The sequence below is a fragment of the Heliangelus exortis genome, chromosome 1 (genome assembly GCF_036169615.1).
Source record: "Heliangelus exortis chromosome 1, bHelExo1.hap1, whole genome shotgun sequence".
NCBI lineage: Eukaryota > Metazoa > Chordata > Aves > Apodiformes > Trochilidae > Heliangelus > Heliangelus exortis.
In genome coordinates, this window is record NC_092422.1 from 91701789 (window position 1) to 91716377 (window position 14589).

The 14589-nt window shown below is 40.1% G+C and overlaps 1 protein-coding gene across 3 annotated transcripts; it reads left to right on the forward strand.

Annotated features, from left to right (window-relative positions):
- The first annotated feature begins 563 nt into the window (after positions 1-563).
- Positions 564-14318, forward strand: TMEM50B (transmembrane protein 50B). Of its 3 annotated transcripts, none has more exons than XM_071754125.1 (7): positions 564-669; positions 6856-7031; positions 7624-7736; positions 9560-9627; positions 10248-10340; positions 10538-10595; positions 12753-14318. In XM_071754125.1, exons 2-7 carry the CDS (start codon positions 6933-6935, stop codon positions 12796-12798), a joined length of 477 nt encoding a protein of 158 aa, XP_071610226.1. In that variant the 5' UTR covers positions 564-669; positions 6856-6932; the 3' UTR covers positions 12799-14318. The 3 variants fall into 3 exon arrangements, with proteins under 3 accessions (XP_071610226.1, XP_071610232.1, XP_071610240.1); XM_071754131.1 differs by having other exon boundaries at positions 636-701; XM_071754139.1 differs by lacking the exon at positions 564-669 and adding an exon at positions 1288-1370.
- Positions 14319-14589: the final 271 nt, after the last annotated feature.

Sequence of the window (14589 nt, forward strand, 5' to 3'; positions counted from 1 at the left end):
GAGGAAGACCAAGACATCTGGAAGGTGCTAATGAGGGTGTTATACATGCCATGCAATAACCACTTGGGCTGTGTTGAGGCTGTCTGGGAAGCCAGAAATAAATAGTTCAGATGCTTCTTTCTGGACAGCTGAAGGCAGGATTGCTTATTAATCCCGTTAGTTTTCATTACACCAGACAGAGGGCTGAGGTGTGGCAGCAGTTCGGGAGGAGGTACGTACGCTCCAACCCGGGACCTGCTGGACTACGATGGGGTCGCGGCGCCGTACTTTCCTCGCGAGACAGTGCAAGGCGACGGGCGATAAGGTTGATAAGACGACGTGGGTCACCAGCACGGTTGCACTCGTCTGAGGCGGCGGCCCAACCCCTCAGCCTCCGGGGGTCTCCGCTGACCGGGCGCAATGGCGGGGGGGAGGGTGAAGCCGGGACCCACCCCACCCCTCCCTGCCCAGGGCATGAGGGGGCGGGGCATGTGGCGGCCCCTCCCCCCACCTGCCGTTGCGGCCGATGGCGTGGGATGCCGCCTCCACCAATCGTAGCGCTCCGCCTTCACCCGGCCTCCCCTGACGCGCAGCACCGCCTTCCGATTGGTGCACGGCCTCGTCGCTCTCCGGTCTCTGCCCCCCGCCCCCGCTCACCGCAGCCGGAAGAGTCTCGCCCAGGACCGGGGGGTACGTGCGGCCGTCGTTTCCCTACTGCTCCGGTGCGGGCGAGGGGCGGGGTGGGGGGCCGCGGGGTACGGGATGAGTGGCGGGGGACACCCGTGCCTGGCGGCAGCGCGAACCCCATTGCTTCTGCCGGCCAAGGGCCCTCGCGCGCCCCGGGGCTCTCTCCCCCTCTCTCCCTCTCCCTATTTCCCCCTCCTCTCCCTATTTCCCCCTCCTCTCCCTATTTCCCCCTCCTCTCCCCCTCTCCCTATTTCCCCCTCTTCTCCCCACTTCTCCCTCCTCTCCCCCTCTTCCCCTTTCCTCCCCCTCTCCCCCTTCTCCTCGCCGTCCGTGAGGGACCCTCCGCGGCTCTCCCGGCCCGAGGAGCAGCGACTCTTGCCCGCACTTGAGCTCGGAGCCTGGGACGGCTTCTCCCGGCCCGCCCTTTCCCGGTGCCTGCGGCTCCCGTGCCACCCCTCGGTGCTCGCCTCGGCCTTGGGGTGGGGGGTGCCCGACCGTCCCGATCTGCCCCTCACGCCGCAGCCGTCACCTTTCCCCCTATCGTGACCTCGGCCGCAGGAAATCGCCGGGGTGGTCGGGGGAGCAGCGGGGCCCGGCCCGGCCCGCCGCAGGGACAGGGTCGGGTTTTTCTTAGATTGCCATTGTCCGCGTCAGGGACAGAGAACGGTGGCACTGAGCTGAGTTGGAGATCTGTAGATGAAATGGTCCGTAAATTTTTTTTTTTTTTTTTTTTTTTTTTAAATACTGCTGCTCTCAGCGTAACAGTTATTGTCAGGACTTTGCAGGTCTGGGATTCTGCCTCTTACTGTCCCGTCATGGCCTGAGCCCATTAAATAAATGTTGATGCACAGAGTGTACTCTTACGAGCATAAATAGGCCTGCAGATAATTGCAGAATTGATCTTTTTTCCTCCCTCTCTCAAGTCTTCAAACTTTAATAGCACTCTTAAGGGATAGTTGCTGTAGCCAGGTGCTCTGGGGCTGAGCATCATAGGGATTTGTGTAAGGCTATTGCCTGTTAAATAATTCAGCTACATAGCCTTACTTTTGTGTAAGTTATTTTCAAAGTTCCTTTATTTTCTCTTTCTGTAATACAGCGTTGTGTTGTGTATAGGAAACTGAAACTGCATGTAATTACTGAAATGAGTGAGTAGTCTAAAGACCCTTTAAAAATTACAGCAAGCTTGATAGAAAGTAACTGCCAAATACCTTTTCATAGTATATGTGTATAGGAAATCATGTGGCTTAAAGTGTATTCTGTTTGGCTGCTTGTGGAAGGTGCCATCTTCTTTAAGGAAAATAGGAGTTTCCTAATGACTTTACATCTCTTCCTTCTGTCTATCTGTCCTTTGGAAACAGGAGGTTCTGGTAATCAGGGGCCCTTGCACATTTTTTCTTTTTGCAGGCTTCTTTCATATTTTCTTGCAACTTCTTTAGTATTTTGTTCAAAGAAAATAACTTGGGGTGATACAGAAAGGGATTTTAAGATGAAAACTTTAATCTCCAATTTGTGTATTTTCATTTAACTTTCTTGGTCTGAATAACATGCCAGCTGTTTTAACCTGAGTGCTATTGTCTACCAGGTGTTATTTTTACACTGAATGTAGCTTTCCTTGTTAGTTCTTCAGGCACTGCTTTGTTCCTGCAAGCATTTGTGTGTTTTTGTTTATTGGACATGAGTGAGAATATTTCCTGAGAACAGTGGGAGAGGCTTTGTGTCCTTGGAAAAGGGGAGGAGACAGGTGGGAGGAAGGGCATTGAAGGACAGCTAATGCAAGGAGTTTTACCTGTTTCCTTGCCGTGAAGTATGTGGATGTATAAGTTTAAACCAAGAGAGGGTGTTTAGTACATTTATTCAAGAAAGAAAGTAATCTGAAAGCATCTGTCTTCATGAGAATTTTCTTGTCTATGTAGTAGGATATATTTGCACTAAAACCAATTTATGTGTCCATATTAATCCATGGGAGGATAAACCTTAATCTGGCTTTTGTGTCTCGCTTGACAATGCCACAGCTCTTTCACAGCTGAAACAGATTATTATTTTCTTCTTTCTGTTCTAAGAGGGCTGAGCACTACATACATATGGAACACTAACACAATGATTTGGGTTGGAAGAGACCTTCAGAGTTCATCTAGTCCACCCCCCCGCTAGGGACAGGACCCCCCTGCCATCTTTCATTAGACCAGGTTGCTGAACGCCCCATCCAGCCTGGCCTTGGAACACATCCAGGGAGGGGGCATCCACAACTCCAGGCAACCTGTTCCAGTGTCTGACCACCCTCACAGTAAAGAATTTCTTCCTGATATCTAATTTAAACCTTTCCTTTTTCACGACAGGCCTTGGTAAAAAGTACTCTCCATCTTTCTTACAGGTCTCCTTTATATATTAAAAGGGCAGAATAAGGTCTCCTCTGATACTTTCTCTAGGCTCAACAATGCCAACTCTCTCAGCCTTTACTCTTAGGAGAGCTGTTCTAGGTCCCTTTGGATGGCAACCCGTGCCTCTAGCCTATTGAAACCAGTATTGTGTGATAGCGAGGTATTTAAAAGCTTGTGAGAGAGTGAACAACCCTGCTGCATTTGGGTTGGCTCTGTGCTGTCAGTCCTTCTAGTAAGTCTCATAGGCACTATGCTCCCCCTTCAAAAGGTTTAAAAACTATGGAAAAGTAGTTAGTTATACTTCAGGTTGGATTAATTTTTCTGGGACCCCGCAGTCCTTTTTTTATGGTTATGCCCTCTACACCTGGGTGTACTCAGTCAGGTGCACGTTTCATGAGCAGTGGCATTGTCTGTTCACAGAAGTAGAAATATTAATATGTTGGTCAGAGAACGTGGACTCAGGAATGCTGAAAGAAATGGTGTGTCACTGCTTTCTAGTTGTGAATCTGTGAAGTCTGTACTCAGATGGAGCTATGTCAGTAGTGAGAGAAATGGCTAATTATTTTTACTGTTAACTGGGCCTTTCCTGGAATGTATCTATGAAAGACTCTTTTGCAGAATTCTGAGTGGTACTGGTTAATGTTTAGATCATCTGACAAAAGGGCCAGTGGTATTATCATCTTTGTTTCCTTCTACTGCCGTTTGTATTCCTGCATGCCTGCTCTGCCATTGGGCTTTCTTTGAAATAAAAGGTACTTTCTAGCACTAGACACATGTAGAAATAATTGTGGAATTCTCACCTTTGTTCTGTTGCACATTCTCTGCACTTTGTTTCTCCATGTTTGTTGTCTTATTCCAGTGAAAGAAGAAAATTGTGTTGTCAGTTAGTAGTCTTTGTTGTGGAAAGAATGCCACCAGATAGTGTTTCTCTCACCTGTTCCCATTAAATAGGGTGTCTTCTCTCCTAGGCACAAAGTCAAGGCTAAAGCAAAGTTCTGATTTGTGAGTAGGTATTAAGCACCTAAAATACAATTTCTGTTAACATAATATGCTTTGGCAGAAGGTTGCCTTGCATCTTAGAAACAATTAAAAAAAACAACACCAAAAACTTTCTTTAGTCTCCCTAACTTCACTAGTTTGTCACTAATATAGATGTGAAAGCTCCATTTGATATCCAATACAATTAAGTTTTGAGAGATTTTGTCTTGAATTTTTGAAGTGAGCAAAATGCCTCTGTTTTCTCTCTAATACTTGAAACTTTTGAAGACAGGGTTTTGTACAATGTATCATATCCATAATGTTTATAATTTCTGACTTTGCAGGGGTTTTACTGGGGTAAATGCTAGTCAGTTTTTGAACTGTCAAAACAGGCTATATATCCCATTTAAATCATAGAAGGGATCATAGAATTTTTTTCATTTTGTTTCAGACATTTGAACTGGAGTATTTTTGTAGCAGTAAGGTTTCTTTCAATACATCACTGAAGAATTTAACAGCCAGTTTCTTAAGTATCACAGAAGGGTTGAGATTGAAAGGCACCTCTGGAGGTCATCTGGTCCAATCCCCCTGCTCAAGTGAGCCAGTTGCCCAGACAGCTTTTGAGTATCTCCAAGGATGGAGTGCTCCAAATGTGTATTCTGCTCAGAAGTGCTGAGCAGAAGGGAAGGATCACCTCTCTTGACTTGTTAGCAACACTTCTAATGCAGCCCAGGGTACTGTTCCCCTTCTTTGTCACAAGGAGACATGGTTGGTTCTGTTCAACTTGGTGCCTACTGAGACCCCCAGGGCCTTCTCTGTCACACTGCTGTCCAGCTGGGTGGCCCTGAGCATGTACGTGTTGAGGGGGGGTTGTTTGGGGTTGTTCTTCCCCAGCTGCCAGACTGGGGAATTCTCCTTGCTGAAATTCATGAGTTTCCTGTCAGCACATCTCTGTGGAGGTGCCTCTGGATGGCATCCAAGTAAAGGGTGAAAAGTAATTTCTTTTGTTGTAGACATATCTGAAATTGTTTTACCCAGTGGCTTTTCTTGACCTGCTTTCTGAGTGGCAATAGAATTTTTCGTTCAGTTTGAAGGAGGTTTTTTTTGTTTGTTTGTTTTGTTGTATTGATCCTATTTAAATATCCCATTATGGGGAAAATTCCAAAGGAAAAAGAAGTAAAGTAACTTTGATAGATTTGAGATAACCACCACTGTGTTCAGTGGGGAGAAGAAATAATGCAGCATGTTTGTCTGAGAACCATGTAGTCTGTAGTGACAGAAGCCATGGGAACCATGAGCTGTGTTCTGGTGTGGGGAGGGAGGGATTACTGCAGGCTGAGGAAGAGACCCATGCAAGGTTTGAAGAGGAACAGATAAAATACAGATGGAGCCATTTTAAGATTGCAGAAGAAGGAAAGGCTGTAGGAGCAGTTGTAAAATGCAGTGTGGAAGTTTTGTTGGAGAAAGAACAAGTGTCTGAAAATTGCTGGGTAAAAGTGTAACCTAGGAAAACATCTGCATAGTTGAACCCAAATACTGTAGAAAAGTAAAATAGTTTTTGGATTTATGTGATTGATTTTTAAGGTAGCATCGTAAGTATGGATGGATTTCTGGAACTACATTTAGGATGACAAACTTATTCATAGGAGGTGGCCTGTGTTTATAGTGTAAACAAACTATATCTTTATTTTTCACTTCTATGGGTTTATTTATCTATTTTATACTTTATTATTTTATTTATCTTCTATAGATTTATTTATTTCACTTCTTAGTGGAGACTTCTTATTACTGTTATTAACCAGAAAAATGTTCTACATCAGCCTTTCCTGTAACATAATCCTAAAGGACATTTGTCTTTTGTTAGCCTTTATGAAGTATCTGGAAATTATTTATGTGAGGCTGGGAAAATACAGAAGTTGACAATATTGAAACAAATAGAATGGCTGATAGAGTGGCTGTGAGTCACTGCAAAATAGAAAAACTTCAACTTCTGATGTCCAAACTAAATGCTAATTGTCTTACAGTGTGAGGATAGGTATGTAGTGGAGACTCTTTTATAACTACTTTCTCAACAAATTGTTTGAGAACTGTGTTGTTTTAGTAGTCACTTTGTAATACTAATTGGCTGTCCTCTTCTTGTATTTAAAGTTCTGTGTAAAGTTTATTTAAATTTAAAATGTATTTAAAGCTCGCTCTGTGAAGCAGGACATCCTTTACCTTTGGTATTACTTGATTCACTGAGTTGATTCCTTTTTCCCTACGTCAGAAAGATGCTATGTTATCTGTCTTGTTTGGGGCCTGGAAACACATGTATCTTGTGCAAGATTCTTTTGCCTGAGTCAGAGACCAAGTTCTGGTCTGCATATGGAGCTCTCCTGTTTTTATCATACTTTTTTTGACTGCTAATGCCAGAGAGAGAATCATGGCTTGAAGATGAAAATTAAATTTAAAATTTTTTCTTCTTCAGTCCTGCTTTCTTGTTTGCTTTTATTTTTGTGTTCCATACATGTGAACAAACAGTACATTCTATTTAATTTCTGTTTCAGATGTGATAATTTAATGCATAAAGTTTTGGGTCATGTTATGATTTTATTTTGTAACCCTGTTTGTAAGGGAGGATGATTTGTTGTTTTGGTTTTTTTTAATATAGCTTGTTATAGAATTGAGAAAGTATATGGAATACTTTAGTTCTGTAAAAAAATAAACCAAACCAAAAAACCCAACCAACCAACCAACCAACCAACACACACATTGTAAAGCTTGCTTATGACAGTTGTCAAACAACTCAAGATTGTACTGTTGTGTATTAAATGCATCTTGGGCTGTTTTTCAGGTATTTAGGACGCAGTTGTTAATGGAAGAATTAATGTGTAAGTACAAAATAAGAAGGGCAATCTAATCCTTGAGGAAATGGCAGGATTCCTAGACAACTTCCGATGGCCAGAATGTGAATGTATTGACTGGAGTGAAAGAAGAAATGCCATTGCTTCAATAGTTGCAGGAGTATTGGTAAGTTTTGAGAAGATGTGAATCATGACTGTGTTGACAAGTTTGGAAGTATGACAACGTTACATTTCGGTTTCATATATTGTGAAGGTTCACTCTTTAAATGTATCTTAATCCAGTATATTTCTTTAACATTTTAAAAGTGTAATTGCTAGGCAGGTCACATAATTTTGCATTCTGTCCAATAATTATGTACCAGTTCTGCTCTCTCTTTAAAACAGTTTGAAATTCCTAATGGATTTTTGTCATTAATAGATATGTTAGAACACCCATGCTATACATAGTTTGTATCTTGTAGGTGTTTAGAATCGGAATTCTTAGAGCTGTACAGAGAATTTAACCATACACTGATAATTAATTTGAATAGAAAATGTGTCCAGTTACCAAATACTTCTCTGAAAACATCAACATTGTTTATGTAGAATTTGCATATCAAACAGATTTGGAGTCCCACTTAAAGCTAATAATGTTCTAGAATAATTTGTATTTGTTAAAAGACAATTGTACCAATGGTATGCATAAACATTTGCCTTGTTTTGTCTGCCTCTCTCTCTCTGCCTTCCAGCCTCCTAATACTGGTCTCTTTTTTTTCCAGTTTTTCACAGGTTGGTGGATAATGATAGATGCTGCAGTAGTTTACCCCAAGCCAGAACAAATGAACCATGCGTTCCATACCTGTGGGGTGTTTTCAACACTAGCTTTTTTCATGTAAGTGTACATAAAGGAGTTGTTATAAACATGAGCTGTTAAACACAGTTTTTACAGTATGGTATATGATAATCTATAACCACTTGGCTATAGATTACTTATGAGTAATCTTACTGTACCTTTTTGCATGGCTTTTTCTATGCCCTTTGGCAAAATATAAGAAAGCAGACCTTTTGTAACAGGCTTTCTGTACTAGGTGTTTAGATTCCTAGACCAAATTTCATGTAATTCTGCCCAGTTGCTTACCTCAGTATAAAACATTTGACTGCCTTCTCCCCTTTTTATAAAATAATTCTTACAGCTGTCTCTAGCTCAAGTCTTCCTGAAGTGGGAGAGGTAGTGGTATTACAGATATTGTTACAAGGATGTAACATGGCAAGCTTGAAGGAGAAGCAATAGCTTTTATGGAATTGTACAATATTGGAAAAAAAAAAAAAAAAAAAAAAAAAAGGATGGGTTTGGTTCTGCAAGGTGTTCTTAACACATGGCATCTGAGAGGTTTTCTTTCTTGTTGAAGAAGAGCCTGGGATGACCCTCCTGCCCACTTGAGAGGTTTGGACTGGGGCCCCTTGCTTTCTCAACTCCTCTGAGGAAGGTGCAGCTGTGTCCAGTCTTCGTCTCTAACTGTAAAGAAAAGTTTGGACCCTAGGTTTTGTCACAGAGTCAGCATATTACAGCTTGAGCTGGATACCTCCAAAAGAGGGACCCTGCCCATACTTTACTTGTGCCTGTTAAGGTCTCACAATCTGGCAACACGCTCGTTTGCAGGGTGTGCCAGTGACTGCTCATCCAATTATTGTCCACAATGATTACATCTTCCCTTCTGATGGGTTTTACCCTCCACTATCTGAGGGTCTCCACTGACTGTCAGTCACTTGTTGTCAGGATGATTTCTCTTCATTCTCCTCTTGTTACTTCTTGCCAGGATAGTTGCCAACAACCCAATTGATCAAACCTAAGCTTCCATTAATCCTGTTTATCATTATATAAAATAGTTTTGAGTTATTATCTCATTGTCTACATCTGGTTTCAATGTTACCCCAGGGGGTCACAGTGGAAGTTTAAGCAAGGTTTAATCACAAAACTTCAATTAACATTTAGTTACAGTTTGCAGCCTAAGGCCTTAATGCTCCACCTACTCTCTGTAAGTTAAGTCACTTATGTCAAGCAGTTTTCAGTTTTCATGAATCTTAAACATTTGTACATAATTCCTTTTAATCAGACTGATAATCCCAATATTCCTGTAATCAATCCATTTGTACTCTCAAAAGTCCCCCCTTTTATTTAGCTTATCTGCTAACATTTCATTGTGAAGTTCTTTTAATTTTTGAAGGTGCCTTATTACTGTTAATAATCACACAATTTTCCTCAGCGATGTACTAATTTTAAGAAATTGAATTGTCCCTCCTTACAGGGTGTCTCTTACTTGAACATTTACTGTATTTGTTGTGAAGGAAAGCAACTTGTATCATAATTGGGAGGGCACTGTTTACTGGCTGTTGTTATTCCTCTGAAGTGGCTTTTAGATACTTTTAAAACTTTAACAGCCAGAAAGTGACCAGGAATATTCCAATCACTATAAAGGGCAATTCTTCATCTTACAGATCTGTTATTGTAAAACTTTAAGTAAAACTTACAAATAGGGAGTTTCCTTCAAGTCCAGTGGGAATCCTTTCATTAAGGAACATGTGATAATATGAGACTGTACAGAATGCCAAGTAATTTTTTCCAGTATTTGTTGCCTCTTAAAAACTAGCTTAGTACTTACAACTTTAAAATTATTCTCTAATTATCTGAAGTGTATACCCTTTTTTTGTTCCTAGGATAAATGCTGTATCAAATGCACAGGTGAGAGGAGACAGCTATAGTGATGGATGTTTAGGAAGAACAGGTAAATTAAGTCTAAAAATCATGCTTTGTTGAAAGACTGATTATTTAAGTGTTGGGTTTTTTCTAAGTGGTAATTAGGCATTTGCAAATTCTTTATATCTGCTGGGAGAAATTAATTTCTGCCTTGTGGTAGGCTATGGAGCAAACATTCCTTGATAATGCTTTATTTTAGAATGTGTCACAAGTATTCTGTTTCCTTTGTATGTCATCTACTGTGTTGTGGCAGTGGATGTGCTGTCCTCTTTCTACTTCCAGAGCAGAAATGTTTGTTTTATGTACCCTATTGAAATGCCATCTTTATTTCAGAAACACTATATTTGGCAAAGTACCTCATTGTTAGTCTACTGCAGGTTGTACCAAGTGATGTTATAGGCATTTCTTACAGCTGAGGGGAAATTTTTGGTGGTTTTGTCTGCTTGCTAAAGTAAGGGGAATGCAGCTGCTGTGTGTGTTTAGGGAAGGCAAATTTTGGTATGTTTCACCCTTGATAAGGAGTTCAATCCTTTCCCTTTGTGCCTTCAGCAATGTAACACATTGTATCATGGTAGAGAGCAGCTTGGATCATCTGTCAGTATAGACAACAGTGTACGTGGTTCTCAGAGGTTCTGATATTCCCTGCAGGTGCTCGTATCTGGCTCTTCATTGGGTTTATGTTGATGTTTGGTTCCCTTATTGCTTCAATGTGGATTCTTTTTGGAGCATACGTTACACAGAGTAAGTGTGTTTATTTTCACATACTGAGAAGTACTTTAACCACCAAAAAAGGCAGAAAATCCAAAAGAATGGAAGCGTGTGGTCTGCCTTTGTCAGAGCCATACCATCTAGTTTTGTCATCAAGAGGATGATACTATGAATAGTATTTTAAATAAACCTTCCAGTACTGAATATTTCCATTGTTACTTACTTTTCAGACACGAATGTTTACCCCGGATTAGCAGTGTTTTTCCAAAATGCATTGATATTTTTCAGGTAAGTTATCTGGGCAAATTCCCCTCCTTCATAGGGCTCTCTTACTTACCTGTTTCCATGCACATTGATACTCCTGGAAAATGAGTTCTGAAAACTGGAGGCTTTACCTTCCAAAGTGTGGAGATTGCTACTTTCAATACAGGATGCTCCCTATTTTGATTGATTGCCCACCCTGATCTTCACTTGAGGAAGGTAACAAAGGCTCTTCTTGGGTCACAGAGTACACTGATATTCGACTGGGAAGTGATGTGATTTATGCATTATTCAATGCATAAACTGATCAGACTGTTTCTTAAAAAGTATTTCTTTTCTCTGCTACTTCTTTTACTCCCTTTGCTCCAATGTTTAGAAACAATCTCTTACTTCTTACCCCTTCTCAGCCCTTGAGAAACTTTTCATTCCCCTCATGCTCCTGTTAGTACAGCCCTTTCCACTCTCACTAAACTTACAGCTCTAGAATGTGGATGACCAAGGATACAGATAGTATTCTGGGTAAGATAGTGTCAGTGGTTTTGGCTAATGGCAATAATACTTCCATTTCTATACTACAAACACATTTGCCTATGTGGGAGGCATATGTTGTCTATGTGCTAAGTGCTAAGTGGGAGATCCTGTTGTCCTTTTCCTGGCTGTTTCATGCTCAAGGCTTGATTATTTGATAATTGATACACCTAGATTAGTTTCTAATGGATGAGCTTTCAGTTAAGTGATTTTTTTATTTCTTTTTAAGAAAATGATGGTAATACTTAAATCAATGTATTTGATATTGCTTAATATCACTAAGTATATCATATGACACTTTGAAACTGTCAGTATCTATAATAACTTCTTACATGTGTAATGCATTCTGCAAGTTTTATTAATCAGTAAAAGACAATGAAAACATTGAATAGTGTAAGGTCTGAGATGAGTCACTGAAAAAGTTCACATATCCTCTTTTACAAGTCCTTACCACTAAAATTACTGTGCTGTTTCCCTTCTGGTATCATACCACATGCTTTGCAGCGAGGCAGCTTGACTGCTGCACCACTGTGTTCCCTGTTTGGAAAATCAGTCATCTTCTTGCAGAAAGTAGCAGCTCCTGAATCTCTTCTATATGTTTGCACATGATTGAAGTGGGATACTGATGAAGGCAGGCTTTTGAGAATAGTTTCATCCACCTGAAATCTTCAGTCTTATTTCAGTACTTTGTTGAACTTATTTCTGAAGCCGCTTTTAGATGCTGAAAGCGTCTTTCCTTCGTTTCTATATGGACTCTGTGTATAGATTGTTTTAGGTTTATTCTCTTTTGCCATGTAAGATTCGCTTTATAGGTACGAAGTATGAGACACAGTAAAATTTATTTATTTATCTATTTTTGCAGAGGGTTTTTGTTTTTTATCCTACCATGCATTTTAAGCAGTAACATTTGAAAAGGCATCCATTGGAATAGACTCCCTTCTTCGGGTTAGATCTGGGTCAATCAGCAATGCCCTTCTCAATGTCTTTATCTAAAACTTGTTTTCTAATTGAATCAGATTCTCCTCCATCTGTTTTGTTCCATAATGTCTGTACCCCCTGAGCCATGTCTTTCCTTCATGCCTTAGCACATGAGCATTAGTAGTTCTCTAGTTCATCATCCAGGTGTCTGGGTTGTTTTAATTGTCATCACTTGTTGTTGATGTCACTATTTCTCATCTCCCCTGCTCTTCACTCTTTTAGGATGTATTATGACTGTGCCTTTCCTTACCATCCTTTTGTTGGTTTTAAGAAAAATAGAACTGAAAAGTATAAGGAACACTAAGGAAATTATACTTAGTTTTGTCCCTTCAACATTTTTATTAATTTATGACTGTATGTAATTGCTTCTCACCTTATAAAAGGAATTTTGGAATTCAAATTGTAATTTGGATTTCCATTATCTGCTGCAGGATCAATATTATTTCTGATTTGCTCATAAAAATTTAATTGCTTAGATTTTGTCTTAGCATGATCTCACAGTTTTAGCAAGGCACAGGAAATTAAGTATAGGTACTGACTTGAATAAAAGTTAAGGTTACTGGACGGGTATTGATTTGCAGTGTAGGCAGTGTAAAATCATAAGGGTGCTATTCAAATTATCTTTTCCACTTGAAGTATGGTCTGATTTTTTGCATTTCTTGTTTCCTCCCTCTTTAGTACTCTGATCTACAAGTTTGGAAGAACAGAAGAGTTATGGGGATGAGAGATCATGTATAGCATTGTCTGTTCCATAGTTGTTATGTCATACTATGTATATAGATATATTTACATTTATTTGTTCTTGGTTTGCTTTCTAAATTGTATGAACTGAGACAAATTACAGTTTCTGTAATAAGGCTCCCTCTTTTCACAGGACAGATTTGTGAATATGTATATATGACTGTACATATCTTAAAAAGGGAATGTCAGACTCTCTTTCTGAAATCTTCAGGCTTATTCCTTCAAATATGTGGCTTTCCATCAACTCCTAGGACTTGATCTTCCAAACCTTCACGTGTCAGAAACTTCAGTGGAACCCCCAGTGAACAAGCAGGATAAAGCCCATACCCTGTGAAGGGGATTATTGCTTTTAGGCATGGGTGAGTTAGAGCCATTTTTGCAAGGGCTGCCTGTGTAACCTGCAGGAGTGGTCAGTGCATGGAAGTGACCCAGCTAAGCCCATATTTCATGAGGGTCAGTTCTACTGTATGCTGAGATAAGAGCTGATTTTAAGAATTTTGTATAACTGTTCAGAAAAATACGAAGTAGCTAGTTTTTTGTAAAAGGTTCTGAATTTTTAAACAAAGCCCTATATTAAGCAGGTTCTGCATGGCAAATTAAACTGTTCCTGACTTCAGATTGCTTTAACACAGATGACATTTGGTAACACCGTGGTATTTAGAAATAGTTTCATGCTGTTTAGTGTAATTGATACCAGTTATTGTTTAATGCATTTACTGATATTAGAATAAAATAAAAAAACCCACCAACCTGATGCCAGTCATACATGCCAGGAACATAAAGAATAAATGAAAGTCAGACTAATATCTTTAAAATTATGATATGATAATTTTCTTCAGGGGAAGTGCTTTTGCTGATAAATGAACAGTTATCCTGCTACCTATTTAAAAGGCAAGCATTTTAAGTGGGGATACTATAAATGTATTTATTGCTCACAATCCTACCTTGAAATAATTGGCAGGTTTAGGACTGCCATTTGCCCCAGTTAAAATGTATTTGTCCTAAATTTCATGGGCACTTTGTGGGAATGTTCCATTATTGAAATCCAGTTTCTTTTAGCTGGAGCGTACAAAAAGGGAGAACAATGTTGTTTATAGCTTTGGACTGATCTTGTCTCTTCATCTTGCTGTTGGTGACTTCCTTAATACAAGTTCTAAGTGGTTTTTAAAGCATCTGAATCTACCTTATGTCTTAAAGCTTTTATAACTTCCCATGTATCAAGACTGCTGACCGAACGGAATTAAACTGCAGAATGTAACTTTTGTGCACAGTTACTGTACTCTGTTATTCATCCAATTGCTCCCTTGTGGGAATCTCTCCAGTGGACAGAATATGAAGCAAATACTGCAGCTGAAATTGTGCTACTGGCTACACGAACTTCATCCTGATTTCATCCTGCAGTGAGTTACAATATATTCACTGGTGTCAGTCATAGCTTTGTACATAAGCTGTCTGGATGTAATTTCAGAAAACTGCAATAAACTTTATCTTATGTTCTCAAAACAGTGAGCTTCACAAGGTAATTGTACAGTAATACTCAGTAGCTCAAGCAGGACTGGCCTTTAACCAGGTCTTATACCAGCTAATAAGTAAAACCAAGTTTTTTGTTTTCAGATCTGTCAGTTTCTTGCTTAGGACCTTGATAAAGTTTGTTGACTTTTTTAGTGAGAAACAAGTACAGACTGTAACTAATCCCCTTATGGTATCTTGCACCTGACAGTTAAACAGCATAACTCAGTGTTTCACTCTGGAGAAATTCCTACAGCATGCATTA

Coding starts and splice junctions, on each gene's coding strand:
- TMEM50B (XM_071754125.1), top strand. CDS start 6,933: ATGGCAGGATTCCTAGACAACTTCCGATGGCCAGAATGTGAATGTATT. Junction 7,032..7,623: donor CAATAGTTGCAGGAGTATTG/GTAAGTTTTGAG, acceptor TTTTTTTTCCAG/TTTTTCACAGGTTGGTGGAT. Junction 7,737..9,559: donor TCAACACTAGCTTTTTTCAT/GTAAGTGTACAT, acceptor TTTTGTTCCTAG/GATAAATGCTGTATCAAATG.